The 16,986-nt window shown below is 44.2% G+C and overlaps 1 protein-coding gene across 3 annotated transcripts; it reads left to right on the plus strand.

Moving 5' to 3' along the window:
• The first annotated feature begins 1,180 nt into the window (after positions 1-1,180).
• TMEM200C (transmembrane protein 200C) lies at positions 1,181-12,146 on the plus strand. Of its 3 annotated transcripts, none has more exons than XM_020794474.3 (2): positions 1,181-2,367; positions 9,702-12,146. In XM_020794474.3, exon 2 carries the CDS (start codon positions 9,745-9,747, stop codon positions 11,437-11,439), a length of 1,695 nt encoding a protein of 564 aa, XP_020650133.3. In that variant the 5' UTR covers positions 1,181-2,367; positions 9,702-9,744; the 3' UTR covers positions 11,440-12,146. The 3 variants fall into 3 exon arrangements, with proteins under 3 accessions (XP_020650133.3, XP_020650134.3, XP_072854913.2); XM_020794475.3 differs by having other exon boundaries at positions 1,529-1,665; XM_072998812.2 differs by lacking the exon at positions 1,181-2,367 and adding an exon at positions 2,468-2,482.
• The last annotated feature ends 4,840 nt before the right edge of the window (positions 12,147-16,986 follow it).

Consider the following 16,986-nt stretch of genomic DNA (forward strand, 5'->3'; position numbering starts at 1 on the left):
CCACTTTATTTGACCCTGTGAAGGAGTGACACCCCCCCCCCCACGCCTCAAATGTCCTATCATTAACAGCCCTTCTTAGTTCTTGCAAGCTCAAGGCCCTGGCATCCCATCTCATAATCTCAATTAGATGGAACAACCTGGAGTGTGTGGGGAGGGGAAGGGGGGAATTATATGTCCTTGATAGCAAGTGTTAGAAGCTTTATTTGGTGAGCTGCAGCCACAACACATTTTATAAAATAGTTATGCATGGCAACATGCATATCTGGTTTATTTTTTGAACTAAGAGTACCACTATTCATTTCAAAAAAATGTATAGTGGTACTTTATACATTATATATATGGTATAGTGAAATGTGTTGCGGTACTTTAGTATTCTTCGTACTAAAAACGAATGGATATCCTTTATTTCGGTTATTTATAGGCTGTCCTGTGGCAAAAGTTCTCAAGACGTCTTAACATAATAAAACGATACAAATTAAGTTCTGAAGTTCTTTTACAAAATACTGTAAAACCACACATTAAAAAACAGAGAGAGAGAACAGGATCAGTACAGCGATACAATATAATATCTTGCATCAAAAGGTGTCCCCAAGGTCCGGGGTGGGGGTGGGTGGGTAGGAAGAGATGAATCTGACCTCACAGACGGTGGGTGGGCTGGGGCGAGGAGGGGAGGGGAGGGGATGCCACGCGGGCGACTTCTAGGAATGCTGCGCCGGAGTTGGGTGGCGATGGTTGTTGGGTCCCGGAGGGAGGCGCCCGGGGGCTTCAGCTCCACTCCTGCGCTGCTTCGCCAGGTGGTCAGCGAGGGGGGCCGGCGGACGGCGCCGGGGTTGGCTGAGGGCGGGGAGGTGGGGAGGCGAGGGGGGGGGAGCGGGCGGGAGAGGGAGCGCTGCAGGGGCGGCAGGGACGAGCAGCGAGCGAGGGGGCGAGGGTTCCCTCCTTCCTCCAGAAGAGAGTTTGGAAGGGAATGATTGCCGCCCTGCCGCAATTCCTCTGTGTCATGGCTCCCGTCGCCTAGCAACAGCCACGGGTCCGGCGGCCGCCGCCGGCAGCAGGAGCAGACGTGTCGCGGAGACCCCTCCAGGAACCGGAGCAGAAGCGCCGGATCAACTGCAGCTCCGCCGGCGGCCGAGAGGAGCGACCAGCTTCCGGAGGCGGCGGCGGCGGCGGCGACAACCACAACAAGAAGAGCAGCAGCAGCAGCAGCAGCAGCAGCCGCCTCCGCCAGGCGGGAAGCGGGGGAAGGCAGAGACCGCCCGGCGCAGGGCGATCCCCAGCGAGGTGCGCAAGGAAGGAGGATGCCGAGAAGAGGAGGAGCGGGAAGCGCAGTTCGGAGAAACTCCTTCTTGCCGCCCTCCTCCTTCTCCTCATCATCATCATCATGGTCCACTTCCGTGGATGCGAGGAAGCTGCCGATCGCGGTGCAATCGCTGCTTTAATGGGGATTTATTGGAGCCAGCGGCCGCGCTAAAGAGCCGGAAGGGAGCCAGCCAGCCAGCCAGCCAGCCGGCGCAGCGAAGACCGGGGGGGGGGGGCAGCGGCAATTGTGTGCCTTCTTCTTTGGCGAGGGGTCCACTTGCCGGCGGGGCTGCAAAGTTTCTCCATGGTTTCTCGTCGGTCCCCGAGGAACTTGCCCGGGGCTTGGCCCTCCCCCGATTTCGCCCGGTAAGGGAGGGACGTGGGGCTTCAACGACGCGGTGGCAAAACGCTGCCATTTTGAGCCACCGATTCACCCGGAGATCCTGAAAACCCACTGCCTCTCCCGCGCACGCACGCGCGCACACATACAGACACACACACATACAAGCACACACGCAGACACTTGAAACCCGCCTGCTCAACAAGGCTGGGGCTGTGATGATGGCTTGAGTTCATCAGGATCGCTTCCCCCCCCCTTCTCGCCCTCCCCTCGCGCCCCACCTTCCCTTCAGAGCAGCAGCGTTGGCTCCCTTTCTTTCCGGAAAACTGGGGGGTGGCGGGAGAGAGGGAGAGATGGTGTTGGGAAGGTTATGAAATGAGGGACGGAGGCGCAGCGCCGGGAAGGGGCTCGGACTCCGGGGCGCAGGAGAGGGCAGGGGCGAGGCGTCCGACAGGTTGAAAGTACCTTTGGTGGATCGGTTCTTCAAGGAGTGAGTTACTGTGATTTGGGAAAAAGTTGGACGATCTGGCGGTCCCTGGCCGGGGACTTGCTCGGGAGCCGGCGGCATCCCTCCGCGCTCCTTGGATTGCCCGCTCGGGGCCCTTTGATCCGCCGCCAGACGGACTGTCCATCATGCGGGGATTGTCGGAGGCGTCCTTCCGAAAGTGTCCCCCCGGAAGCGCTGGCAAACTTTGCTAATTACACGATGTAGGACGACGCAGCACCAGGTATGTCAGCCGCAATGTTTCCTTCGCCTCTGTCCCTCGAGGAAGGCCGGATGCAAGAGGAGGCTTTGAAACTCCGTTGCAGCAGGCAGGAGGAAAGGCTACCGAGAAGAAAGGGGTAATTTGTGCTGGTCAGGTTCATTTCCCCAAATGGAGCGGTGTGTGGTGGTGCCCCGTTGTTTCTTTTCTGCACATCCCACCAATCGGAGGAGAAAGAACGCTAGAAACAGATGTCCTTATCAGGGTCATTTCTATGAGAGTAGTAGATTGTTAAAGACCACCTGGAATTTCTTTAATGCTATGCGCCGTGTGTCACTATGAGATCGTACCCACTGCATGATGGCATCAGGGTGCCCTCCAAGTCCTCTTCCTTTCAAAACTGGGGACTGTTTCCTTGGAGAGGATCAATGAAGGATGTCTGTCTTTTAAAGACAGAACTGCTGAAAAGCTCAATGACTTAGGTCTCCGGCTGCGGAGCCAGAGGATGGGAGCTACGCTTCCCCACAGTGCTTCCTTCCTTGACAAGGGCTGGACTCGATGATCCAAAGGGTCCCTTCCAGCTCTGCAGTTCGAAAAGTATTATTTTATTATTATTTTTTATCTCTAGCTCCTGTTCTTACTACAGTACTCTATTCCAATATACTTTAGGTCTAGCTATCAGCATAGGCTTCCGAAGCTTGTTGTTATGGGATGTCAGAGTCCTTCTGATTTATGCCAGTCTAAATGGTTTTTGAGGTATGTGAAGTTTGTTCAGGGAATATTTTACCATTGCCGCCCCTGTGAGTTCCCAAGGCCAAGCAGGGATTTGAACCCAGGTCTCTTGGATTCTACTCGGACACTCTGTCCACGACACCACACAAGCTCTCTTTCTGATACTAGCTAATACAGATCCTTGCCTGTTGGTCTCCTGGAGTGAAATTTCATTACATCAAGAGCTAAATCTTCCATTAAAAAAAAACAAGCCCATTAAATTAATTTTTCAGTCTATTGTCACACTTTGCAAGAGGACCTAGAGGTAAATTGTGGATGAATTAGGTGCAGTGTAGGAGTGAGGCATATTATTACAAGACAATGCATGAAATAGAAACAAAACAGAAAATTGCTGAATCTAAGGATATTCAGGAAATGGGGAGATTTAACTGATGAGAGAAGTAAGATTACCTAGGATGCTGATTTAACCAGATTTCAAGGCAAAGGATTTAATTTTATGTGGGATGTTGAACTGATTGCTTTTCTCTTTCTTTGAAATAATCTATTTCAGATACTCTGGGGAAAAAAAAGAAATGAATGATCCTTTATCATCATTTTTTTAATACGGTCCTAACCAGTTTCCAAGGCATTGTGAATATTCAGTTGCTGTCCCATTATCTGAATACTCAGATTATGAAATCTGTGATGCAAATGAAACCTTGCAGATTATTTCAGGCTAGTTTGTGAACACAAGAGCATGGTTTATCTCCCTGGTGAATCAAAGGAGAATTCTCTCTCCCTCTCTCTCTTAATCAGGTTTAGCACAGTATCTTTCTGTTCCATTCTCACATTGATGGCCTGGTGTTACATAACCAGTTACCTTGAACTTCATACAGAATTTCAGATTCGGCAGATGTCCAGAAGATACATGCGTGCCCCCAAGCATACAGAAAAATTAATATACACACTCAACAATAGATATAAAAGGGATTGTTTTGAATAAATTTTCCTGTTTATTTCCTTTGTATGGGGAGAGCAATAAATGATAAACTCTAGTTTGGATAAAATTCTCCAGCTTGGTCAGTGCAGTCCATATACATAGATACACACCAATGACTGCAGCTAAATTATTCATATTCCCTTCTTTCTATTTTGTTTCCAAAATTTTCTATGTGAAATGCCTTTTCTTTCAGTAGAGCAGATCATTGTTGCTCATCCCTTTGTGTAAAGTCACCTTTTTGGCCTCATTCAGAGAAAATGTCCTCAGGCAAGAAAACAGCTTAGCAGCTTCTGTTTCAAAAACAAGAACCTATGTATTCAAAATAAAACAACATGGATGATCAAAGACAAGCAGTAGCTAGATGATTAATCATCTAGTTTTTTTTCTCTCTTAAAATAAATACCATGTGCTTCAAAGCTCAATAATATTCCTGAAAAAGTTACAAACTGTGTCATAAGGAACTTTAGAGGAAAGCTGGTGGTCTGTAGACTGATTGGTTTTGAAGTGTTTTTATGAGCTTTAGACCTTTTTTAATCAGATAATGTATCCACTTCTGATAAATCTCTTGCACTTTGTTCATATGGTACTAATTCAGAAAAATGCAGTGTGGAAAACAACAAAAGCTCCATTCTACAGGAACATCTCTTTCCCACCTGTCTCAACATGTTCATGTAGGAGTACCTGTTTATACTATATTCTAAGCCTTTTGACCAGGGTCAGTGAATGCAGAAGAGTATGGATTCTGCCCCCCACTGATGATCTCAACACATAAGAACAAAGAGCCCTGCTGAATCAGATCAAAGGCCTACCTAGACTCGCACTCTCTCCACACAGTGGCCAATTAGAAAGAAAGCCTACAAGCAGCCCTTGAGTGTAACAACACCCTCTTTCTCCTGTTCTCCAGCAGCTACTGTATGTGCCTGAGGCTGGAGATAATTTCATAGCAGCCATTGATACTCCTAGACTCCATGAATAGGTATAGACCCTCTTAAAGCCATCCAAATTGGCATCTTTCACTACATATTACTGTAAGGAGCCCATAGTCTGTGTTTGACTTGTGATAAGTTCTTCATTTATGTATACTGAGTCATGGTTCAGCTTCATTGGGGGATACCAGGTTCCAGTATTATGATGAGACAGAGGAAAAAACTTCTTCCTACCAATTTAACTTATGGGCAATCCATATGATGCAAAATTGTGTATGCCTCTATCATACTGCCTCTTCTCTAAGCTAGAAATGTTCCAGGTGTTACTACTACAATATCTTTTTTTGAAGTTTGGTGGCTACATACACTAAGGGTAGTCAATGTCATAGATTTTTCTAAGGTCCATATGACATTCACATTTTTTTCAGTTTCTCTTTTATTTCTGCCCAAATGGGAATTTGCCTTTCTCTAAAAGCAGTTATTCAGCTCAGTGAACAGGTTAACCTGTTTACTGAGCTCAATGGAGCCTTTTCATTGAACTTCAAGATCCCTTTCCTGGTCAGTTGCTCTCAGCTCTGATGCCACCTGTGAAGTCAGATCCACCCCTCTTGCCCCATGTGTTTTGCTTCAAACTTGCTTAGATTCATTGTGTTTGCCATTTTAGTGCCTGTGCCCACAATGTGGCTATTAGGTTAGGTTGAGTTAATAAAACAGCCAGCATTATAATGCCATTGTACAAAACACTGGCAAGGCTGCACCTGGAGTATTGCGTACAGTTCTGGTCACTGCACCTCAAAAAAGACATAGTGGAACTGGAAAAGGTGAAGTAAAGAGTGACTAAAATGATGAGTGGACTGGGGCACCTCATGAGGAAAGGCTACAGCGTTTTGGGGTTTTTTAGTCTAGAGAAAAGACGCCTGAGGGGGGGAGACACGGTTGAGGCATATAAAATTATGCAGGGGGTGGATAAAGTGGATGGAAAGAATCTCTCTTCCCTCTCACGCAATACCAGAACCACGGGAAATCCACTCAAATAGAGTGTTGGGAGAGTGAGAATAAAGAAAAGAAAATCTTCCTTTACCCACCGTGTTGTTAGTCTATGGAATCCCTTGCCACAGGATGTGGCCTAGATGCCTTTAAAGGGGGATTAGACAGATTCCTGGAGGAAAAGTCCATTGCAGGCTACAAGCCATGATGGGGATTTTTAATCTCCAGGTTTAGAAGGAAGGTACTGTATCTCCAAATGCCAGATGCAGGACAGGGGTATCAGGAGACAGGTATCTTTTTGTCTCACGTGCTCCCAGAGGCATCTGGTGGGGCCACTGTGAATACAGGAAGCGAGACTAGATGAGCCCTTGGCCTGATCGAGCAGGACTGTTCTTACGTTCTTATGAGTCACATAAACAGGCAGAATTAGGAAGTGGACCCAACTTGAAGCTATGCATGCTACTTACAGGCCTTTCTCATTCTATCTTATTAGGAGTTTCTTCTTTACAAAGAAACATGCACAACAGCTGTAATCCTGACCTTTGCACACAAACAATTGCACACCTTAACTGACAGTACGAAAATGACTTGTGCCTTTCAAATTCTGGGAAGCCTCACCAGCGAGCCGTTCCTGTCTTCTGGCATTAAAGCTGATATCACTGTGAATGGGGCTTGGGCTAGAGACAGAAAGCGACCTGGTCTCCGATTCCATAACAGAAGAGCAAGCAGTATCCAAGGTAGTGGAGATATGAGGGTATAATGAAAAGTCTTTGCACTATTTTTTAATTGGATACCATTCTTTATCCTTCAAAATACAGTAGAACTATTAGGCTACCACAGCTGGCATATCTGTCACTACTGTGACAAGTTAAACATATTCTGGGAAATAAAAAAATAGGTGCAAAACCTTTCTGATATATGCTCGAACTTTCTCCACTAAACAAATTCCTGCCTGTTAAAATAATGCAGAAGACAGTCTTTCTGAAGTACCACAGGCAGTTGTTTAAAAATGGCAAAATCCATGCAAATTAATTCACATATTTGGGTGTTTGTATGTTGAACTTTCACACACACACCCATCAGTGATGGGAAAAGTTATTTTTCAGCTCCCAGAATCTGAAAGGACATGACATGACAGGAATGCTAGGAGCTGTAGTCCAAGAAAGCAACGTCCCCATCTTTAATCAGCACCCCTGTACACCTTCTTTTTGTCTGCTCACGAGCATAGCATGACATATCTTGATGATGCATGATGTAAATTTAGCTAGTTTTCTGCAATTGCCTCATTGAATCTCTATATAACTTAGTCTACTGGGAGCACACAATGAGCATAAATAAAGTGGACTTTTAACTAAGTCAGAATAACAGGAGGAAAAGGAATTTTGGCTTTGCTTCACCATGATGGTACCTTTATTGAAAATGGAGGGTAAATGGCACCTTGATCTCTTTAGCTCTTGTACAAAGCCACTCCAGTTGACAGGACAGGGGACCTGATGTATGTATTTATATGATGAACTGAAGTGAGGGAAAGACCTGTTAGCAACTATTCTGTAGAGAAAAATCAGTAGAGTTTTAGGTTTGGAGATGTGCACAGAGGAGTCATATGAAACTGAGCTGTTGAAATTGAGCTGGTTCATTCAAAGGATGGATGAAAATTAAGGGAAACACTGTTTAAGCAACATGGGAAAACAAGTTTTAAGATAGATTGTACTTAGCTATATATTTTATGTCATTCCAGGCTGCTTTTCTACACATTCATGTTCAAATATCCCATTTAAACAAGTTTATTGAACAACAGTATAATTACTAAAAATGATTCTAAGAAGATACAAAAGAACAGCAAAGGCAAGAAAACAAAACAAACATCAGATGAGACTAACTAAACCATCCCATCTAGCAGCAAGAGAAGGAGCTGTCAGTGGTCCCCATGTTACTCATAATTACCCAAATATGGCACCACCACTGAAAAAGGCTCTAGAGTTGTCAGTCATGTGGCCAATGGAGAGAATGATTATCAGGGTTAATTCAAAGAGCTGGGGAGGTCAACATGACCAACAGCCATCCTCTAAGCTGGGGCCACCCATGGTCCAAGCATAGGGGGAACCGTATCCCAAAATGGAGCATCGTCCATCTGCTCGGATCATGCGCCAGCTGTAATGTGAGGTAATGTGGTTCTGCTTTTAAAGGTCAATACTAGCATTTCAGATTAAGCCGAGAAACAGATTGGGAATCAGTGTAGTTGTGTTTTCAGCATCGCTTACTTATCAGCACCCTAGTATCTGCCTTCGGTGTCAGCTGGAGTTTCCGAGCCATCTTTAAAGCAGCCTCATAGAAATAATATTGCAGTTGTCAAGCCTAGACATTTCTGTAGCATATGCAACTGAAGCAAGCTCCACTTATGCAGATATGGCCAACAAATGACTCACGTGCCAATGTTATCTACATGTACAACAAGAGGGGTTAGGTCCAGAACAGTCACAAAATGTTCACTTTATCTAGGGGAGTACAAATCCATCAGGACAATGTGCAACCCAGAGCACATCTGTTATTTTCTTATCCAGATTAAGTCTCACCTTGTTCATCTCCTCCAAGCCAGCACAGGCTATGTATGAGTATCATCAGATCCTTAAAATTCATGTCCCAAATTCTATATACAACTTGGATAATGTTTTTCTACTTTCACACAAATGTTCAGCATGTTTATGGTTTCTTTCAATAGAATACGTTTCCCTCATTCTTTGTTTTTTCTTTATTTTTTAACTCGGAGCCTTACAAGTTTGTCAAACTCAAACTAGAATGAGGCAACCTTTGCTCTTCTCTGTTAATTAATGGTGTAACTGCTACTAATTGAATGCAGGGACAGCACTTTAAGGCCGTGAGGTCAGTGGCTGCTGACAGAGGCAGCAGGTTTTGGTTTCCATGAAAATATGTCAAATCCATCATTATTAATTAGCTGCTAGATTTTTACTGTCAGGAAGAGGGAGAGGTGTTTGTGGGCTGTATCATGTGCCATAATAATGTGCCTGTTTCTGGGTACATATACTTCAGTGTGCAGTGGGGAGGTAGGGGTATCATCTGCTGCTCTGACGGTCATCCTGGCTATTGTGTTTGTGGCTGGTGATGGAGAAACATGTGTGCTATTTTAATGTATTTTCCCTCACTCTCATATACCTAGACATGCTGAATGGTGTGTCTCATGCAGACTTCCTTATCAAAGGAAGTGATTAGTCACTAGTGACTGAGCAGATTTTAGAGAAACTGATGTCAGCTCCAACTTGCAAACTAAAAGAGCCTATGCAACCTGAATTAGTGAAAGGAACACAGGAAGCTGCCTTACACTCAGATGTTTGTTCCATCTTGCCTAGTACCAGTAAGTCTGACTAGCAGCAGCTCTCCAGGATTACAAGCAAGTTTCTTTGCTAACTATACCTGGTATCTCTGGTATTCTAGTCTTGCATCCGAGTAAGATAGAAAGCAGATCTAACCCTTCTGGGTAGCTGAGTTGTTACATATGTGGCTGCGGAGCCAAAGATCTGAAGTTTGATTCCCCGCTGTGCCTCCTTGACAGGAACTGGACTTGCTGATCAGGAGCATCCCTTCCAGCTCTGCAGTTCTAAGACGATTGTTATTATTATAAAGATTAGTTGTGTTCAGGGCAATATGGTATTACAGAAGTGCTCAGCAGATTCAGTGCTCTCTCGGACTCACATGTTCTTTTCTCCTTTTCGCTGCAGGAACTGGAGCTGCTGTCAGGAACAGTGCCCAGGATAGCCAGCCATGATCGCCACTGGAGGCCTCTTGAGGATTTCAGCCAGGAAACAGGATCCCTTGAGACCTCAGAGCCAAGTCCCGAAACGCAAGCGCAAAGTCAAAAAGAAGCGCAAGAATGATGTGGTGGTGGTGAAGGGTAAACTCAAGCTGTGCTCCGTCTCAGGCCTCATTGCTCTCTGCGGTATATTGGTGCTGCTTGTGGGAATTGCATTGGCGGTAGTAGGCTACTGGCCCAAGCCCCTTTACCGGGCAGGGAACCTTGGGGGCAAACAGTTTTCACCACCATATGGGAGTGCTGCCCAAAGCCACTCCAGAAATCAGACAGAGGACTCAGGAGAATCTCACCCGGAAGGCTCAAGAACAAATTCCTCTTCCACAGGTAGCAAGAAGATCCTCCTTCCATCCTCACCTGCCCCCTCACCCACCTCAAGAGGCTTCCTTTTTCAGCTTTTCTCAAGATATTTGCATTCAGACAAGCTTAAGGTGCTTGGACCCCTCATTATGGGCATTGGCATTTTCCTTTTCATTTGTGCCAATGCTGTGCTTCATGAGAACCGTGACAAAAAGACCAAGATAATCAACCTGAGGGACCTGTACTCCACGGTCATAGATGCACACAGCCTGCGAACCAAGGATGGGGCCTCCTCATCTGCTGTTGCCCCAGTGCCAATCAATGGCTTTGTTAACTATGTACAACCCCGGGGACTCGATCTGAAGCCTGGCAGCAGTTCTGGGGAAGCCTTAGGGGCTCCTGCCATGCTAGCCAAGACCATCTGGCATCCTGCGGTGAGTGCTCCCCTCTCCCCTCCAGACTTGGCTTCATCACCACGCCGCTTATCCTTCTCTTCTCAGCAGCAACAGCCCCCTAGCTTGGCTGAGGCTGTGTACAGCATCTACCGGGAGAGAGCAGCCTTGTCTAGGACTTCTCGCAGCCCACCTTGTAGCCCCCCTGGTGGCTGGGACCAGCGTAGCACCACCAGCTCCATTGTGGGTTCCTCACTCAGCACCTTCACTTTGCTGCCACTGGCTCAAGGGGAGGCATCCGATGGAGACCACAGGCATTGGCAGAGGCCACTGGGGGAACGAGGGTCCAGGGAAATCCCTCGGGGAGAGTTTGAACTCAGCCTGAAAGATCTCAGGAGCAGCAGCGTAGACACTGAACAAGCACATAAAATGCTGCCCCAGAGGGGCAAGCGCAAGCTAGTTCTTCGGCGCCAGAGCACAAGCTGCCTCCCTGATTCCAGGAGATCCTTCTCCCCTGAACCCTCTCAGACTTTGGGAAGTAGCACTGACCTAGACTCCAGTCTTTTAGTTAAAGCTTCATCTTCCATGTACTCCAAATCCCTTAATCTGGGGGACTCTCCCCCTCCAGCATCACCTGTGGGAAGGAGAGATTCCCAGAGCTCTCAGTATGGTCAATACCAAAGCAATAAGGGCTACACCCCACTGGAGGAGACAGGCACCTCTTTGGAATCTGTTGCCAACACCCCAGCCCATAAACCCCAAGACTGTGATGTGAGCCCCAGCGGGGATGCTGACTCCTCTTCCAAGGAGACCAGCAAAGAGCAAACAGAGCAGCAGCCTTTGAAAATCCAGAGACAATATACAAATAAAGAGAAACTTTTCATGATCTCCAGATCAGATGCCACAATCAGGCTGGAGGAGGGAGATCTGGAAGACACAGTCATTTCCACTAAATAAAATGGAGACAAGCACTGAAATGACTTGTGATCCTTCTGCCCCCTTGTGGATCGAGGAAACTGGTCAATACCCAAAGAGCTGAAGTACACTATCCTTGAATTGCATCAATAAATTCCTGTCAATGTCTTCAGGAAAAACAAAAAAACAGGAGTTTGTCGTGTTCAGTTCTGATTCTATATTGCAAGCAAGCCAAAATGCATTGCACATTGACAGTACAGTAAATTCTTTGGATCAAAGGAAATGGAACATTTTGACAGTAATTGTGCACTTTACTGATTTTTAATTCTTGTTGAACTTCTCTCTCTCTCTCTCTCTCTCTCTCTCTCTCTCTCTCTCTCTCTCTCTCTCTTGCCATGGCTCTAATTGCACCCTCTTTCCCCAGCTTCAGAGCAAGACAGAACTTCAAGTCATGAAAACTGATCTGTGTTTTAATGTTTGGTTAGAACGAGTACCTTTTTGCAGATTTTATAGATGGAATACTATTGCAAATGGCTAGAGGGGAAGGGAAACCTACAGCTTTAATCTCTGTTAAAGTGTCAGCAGAGGAAAGATGGCAGATGGCACTAGTTAGCACTGTGGCCAACCAGCTGAAATTCTACATTCCTACATTTAAATAATGAAGAATTTATTAAATAATATTGCACATGTATAAACTAATAGCATTAATAACCATTTTTAAAATAAATAAAACATGTTTACAATGACAACGTATATTTAGCTAATGTTTTACTTCCAGCTAAATTATTACAAGCAGAATTAGTGTTATTTTCAGGATACACCTTTTTTTTAAGCCAGGAAAATTATTTGCATGTCTTGTGGTCAGGGTAGCAACAGCCAAAGCTTTCTTAAAAGGAGGACAGAAGGGCCCTTGATTTGATTAAGCTAATCCTATACATGCCTACTGAGATGTAGTTTCCACGAAAATCAGTGGGGCTTGTCCCTAGATTGCCAGGCACAGGACTGCAGCCTTAGCAAACAAAAAAGTCATAGGCAAACAGGAGAATCTGGGATATGATCCAGGCAAAGAGAAAGAAGCAAGGTTAAAATTTATTTCAGTAGGAGAGAAAAGTAAACTCCTCTATAATTCATCTATTGAAAGATGAAATTCAACAGGAATCTTATTCATATTTATTCCAATATAAGAACCAAATAAAACATAATTTTAATTGTGTGAATGTAATTAGCATAGGCATCCTTCAGTCTCGAGAGACTATGGTAACATGCTCTGAATTGAGGAGTGTCCTCTCCAGAGCATGAAGCCCGGGTAAGGTAATATGGAGGATAAGCTGTTACCCAAGCAGCAGATCCCCCCTCTCCACATTGCTGAAATGGTCCAATGGAAAGGCAAGAGCCAATACAACTGGTTCCAGCAATGTCACAGGAGTTGGCAGAACGACACATGCTGCCTTCGGGACTCCAGCTCCGGATTTTGCCTTGAGGTTAACTCCTGAAGCCTTTTCCATGAGTGGATATAGCCACAAGACAGTGGAGGTTTGAAATCGGAGTTTTCCTTCTCCTAGATGGGCTGCCTTCCATGGCTGACGAGCCCCACCTACCCGGCCTGCTCTTTAATAGTGCAAAAGTATGATCTGATTCTTAAAACTTTCCTGACTCCCCGGCTTATGCAAATCTCATTGCCTTTCCTATTTACCATATTAAGGCCAGATATAAAATGTGAGAATTTTGCGCGCCATTAGGCGCGCGGTCCTGGGGCACGCTCTTTTAAATCAGGAAGTCCCACCCCTAGGCCCCACCCCCAGGCCATGTGCTCAGGAGACAAAAAGAAAGCCCAGGAAAAAAAACTCAGCAAGGCATCCATGCAAACAGACCTGGCCTTCGCCCTCAGCCCAGCTTCCTAGGAGAAAGGGTCCAGGGGCCTGGGACACGCTCTTTTAAATCAGGAAGTCCCACCCCTGTAATTAGTTAGCACTTTAAACATTGAAAACTGCAGCTGAAATAGCATCAAGACTACAGAAGCCTCAATTAGAGTTTAACCTTTCGCTCTCTATCATAGTTCCAATCATAACTCCCACAGAAAGCTCTTAAGACATGTTTCCCTGTTGTTTTGATGGTGCTTGGGGTGTCACAGAGATTATTTAAAATTTTCAATTGTGAGTGCAATTTTAGTTACTTTGCCCTAAATTGCACAGTATTGAAGGAGGCTTAACAGGAAAGTGAGCCAAGGTTTGAAACCTTTAAAAATGCTTAATTCCCAATAATGTTTGTTTGTTTAGGAGTATAACTTTGTTTCCTAGATTTAAATTACCCATTTTTGAAATGTTCTACTGGATTTTAATACCAGAAGATTTGTTAAAGCAAGACCATGAGACAGGCATGATTGCTAGGTCAATGTCTGACAAACTGTAGCAATCATAAAATAGTTTAATTATCGGTTTTCATCTATTTCTAAATGTTTACAAAATTAAATTAAGAACCTGTGATTGGTTACAATAGAATAGACTTCACAAGAAATATTAAGATAGAGTTATGGATGAAGTAAAATCATTTTGTTATGGCTTTAGCGTAGCAGAAGTGAGCACTTTACTCAGATCTAATTTCCTCAGAATGTGACATCATCTTTTTAAGGTAACTGTCAGCTGGCTACGTGAATAACCTTCATGAGAGAGCTGAGAGCTGTCTAGAAACTATGTCAATGACGACTATTTCATATGTGCCAGACATTACTTAACATCACAGTCATGAAGCAATGAATATGCTTTATATAAATATGCATGAATTCTGAAGGTTAATCACATGATACTGGACATAGGATAAGATAGCTGACACAATACATGTTATGGTGATCCCACAGAGTTGCCAGTATACTTAAACATCTCAGACAGCTTCCATATTGTACCTCTAATCTAAGACCTGTTTCTTACTGAACAAATTCCATGACTACAAGTTGATCCCCAGTGTAATTATATTCAGTATGGTTTGCTGTTCTTTCTGAGTGTTTCTTCGACCCTTTCACCATTTAAGATTACTATCTCAATCCTAAATTGTTCATTTCAGCTTAAAGACAATTTCAAGTAAATTACTTCAGATTACAGCTTTATAGCCCCATTCTGTGGGCCATTTGTCTTTTCCAGCAATTAAATCCTTAGTATATCATGAAGCAGAAGTGGGCAAGTTGCCCTTCCAGATGTTCTTGTTGAACTGCAACTCCCAGTGGACTTTATCACCCTAGTTAATGCTGAGGGATGCTGGGAATGATATTCAAGTGCCAGAAGTTGTCCAATCCTGTCATTCAGAATATATCTTCACTACATCAGTTATAGCAATTCAGTTCCATTTTAACTTCCTTGGTTTTATTCTATGGAATGTCAGGATTTATCATTTTGTGAGGACTTAGAATTCTCTGCAAGATATCTGCAGTGCTCTCACTAAAGAGCTGTGAGAATGGTGAGTCAACCAGTAATAGCACAACAGGATGACTTCCTGCAGCAAATAATCATTACTAGGTATGATATTACCTAACTAAAATGGTATGGAGTAGAGATGGACATAAACCTGGAAAACTGTGGTTTCTTCTGGTTCCGGATAAGCCAAAAACCACCACAAACTAACTGGAAAACTGAATCAGTTAGTGGTTTGGTTTTCAGTTTGTGCCTGGAGGACGCTGCTGCACTCCCACCGCCCCATCACCATAACACAAAGGGATGATGACAAGGAGCCCAGGTGTTGCCTCTGCACATGCACTCATAGCCCAACTGTCTCAGACTATGGTGACAATGGTAGAGGCAGCAGGACCAGTTAGGGAGTCAATGGGGACAGTGGGAAAGGGGTGGGCAGGCATCCATTTTGCTGAAGCAAAACAAAGCATGGGGGGGGGAGTTTGGTGTTTCATTTTGGCAAACAGGATCCTCAAACTGGGTCAAGAACCAAACCAGCCCAGTTCATTGGCTTCTCTGGTTCGTAGTTTGGTTTGTGCCTATCTCTAGTATGGACTGATAAGGAAATGTGGTGTGATAAAGGAATATGGATGAGGCTATGATTAGGAACATGAACACCTAGCCATATTCACAGGTTTTGTCTTTTTCTCTCCTCCAGATCTGTTCGTGTCTGCTTCTGTACATTCTTATTTTACAGAAAACCATATTTTTTTTTAAAAAAGCATGCATCTCTGCATGAAGTTTTTCAAACTGTATTAATATATTTCCCCTCCCCATTGACTAAATCATGTTTGTTATATGTTTTGGGCATATTTGCAATATGGACATTTTTCTGTGAACAGTTCCCAGGAGTGCATATTTTGTGCCATGCATCCACAGTCACCCAATTATTTGGAGGTTTTGGAATGCAAAGTCCATCCACTGTGCATCCAGTCCTGGCAATGCAAACTGAAGGAAGTCCACATAAAACATCCTCTGAACTGGATTCCTGCATCCCTAGTGATGACTCACTTATGCAGCTGAATGCATTACAATCAAAAGCAAAGTCATCTCTGTCAGCAGACAAGCCACTGCATTTTTTACTACCAGCCCCAACTGAGTTAGACTGACATTGAGATGTTTCAGAAATCTGGATCCTGTCAAATTGTTGCTTGGCGGGATCGAGATTCATGAGCATTGCAACACACTGTGGTTCATTCAATATTGCACCCATATTCCACAAAACATGAGACTTTTTGAGAAGTATTATTCTATTCCCTTGGATCTTTAGAGCAAAATGGCAATAAATTAGAATAAATTACAGATGTTCATGTAACATCCTGAACAACAACATCCTGAAGATACATACAGTGATTATACGGCTATAGAATGAAATAGTGCAAACCCTAACAGGATGACTTCCTGCAGACTTTCTTTTTGTGATATAGGAACGTGTGAATAGCATTTATTTCCCTTTTGATCTGTCAGTATCGGCAGTATTAAGAAGCAAGCCAAATAATTTAGAAAATTTTATTTAAAAGCAAGCTAAACAAGTTGGGAAATTCCACTAAACCTTTGTTTGAATTCCATTACCTTTACCACTGGTCTAAAGTGTAGTCATAAATAAAATCATCAATAAGGATATTTAGCTGAAAACAGAGGCCAGGAACTTTTGCTATTTAAAAAAAAATATATTTATTAAGCCTGATTCCAAAATTCAAGTACAATCAATTGTAACAACACAACTGGGTATGTAAAAGCTGAAAGTCTGTGAGCTCTGTTATGGTATTTTTGTTCCTTGAAACCTAGAAATGGCAATAGCATTAGGCAGACATCATTGGATGTGCCTCTTCAAGGCTTCAGTTCTTCCTTCCCTTTATAACTCTTTGAGTACTTCAGCATCCCAAATGCAAGAGACCCTGGAAACTGTAATCTATTTGAGCTCCTAAATATGCCCGCGGTGCTTCAAAAAACACATCTCCCTGACTTCCTTCCAGCATTACATTATCAAGGAGACAGGGAGAAGGAAGGAAATGGTGGCATCTGCCGGAGCCTCCAGCAAGGCTGTTCTGTTGCTGCTGCTGCCAGATAAATGGGAAACGGACAACTACAGAAGGCTAATAATGAACAGAGCCCTTGGGTAAAATAATTTTGGAAGAAAGTGGCTAGATTT

The sequence above is a fragment of the Pogona vitticeps genome, chromosome 4, assembly GCF_051106095.1.
Source record: "Pogona vitticeps strain Pit_001003342236 chromosome 4, PviZW2.1, whole genome shotgun sequence".
In the NCBI taxonomy this organism is placed as follows: domain Eukaryota; kingdom Metazoa; phylum Chordata; class Lepidosauria; order Squamata; family Agamidae; genus Pogona; species Pogona vitticeps.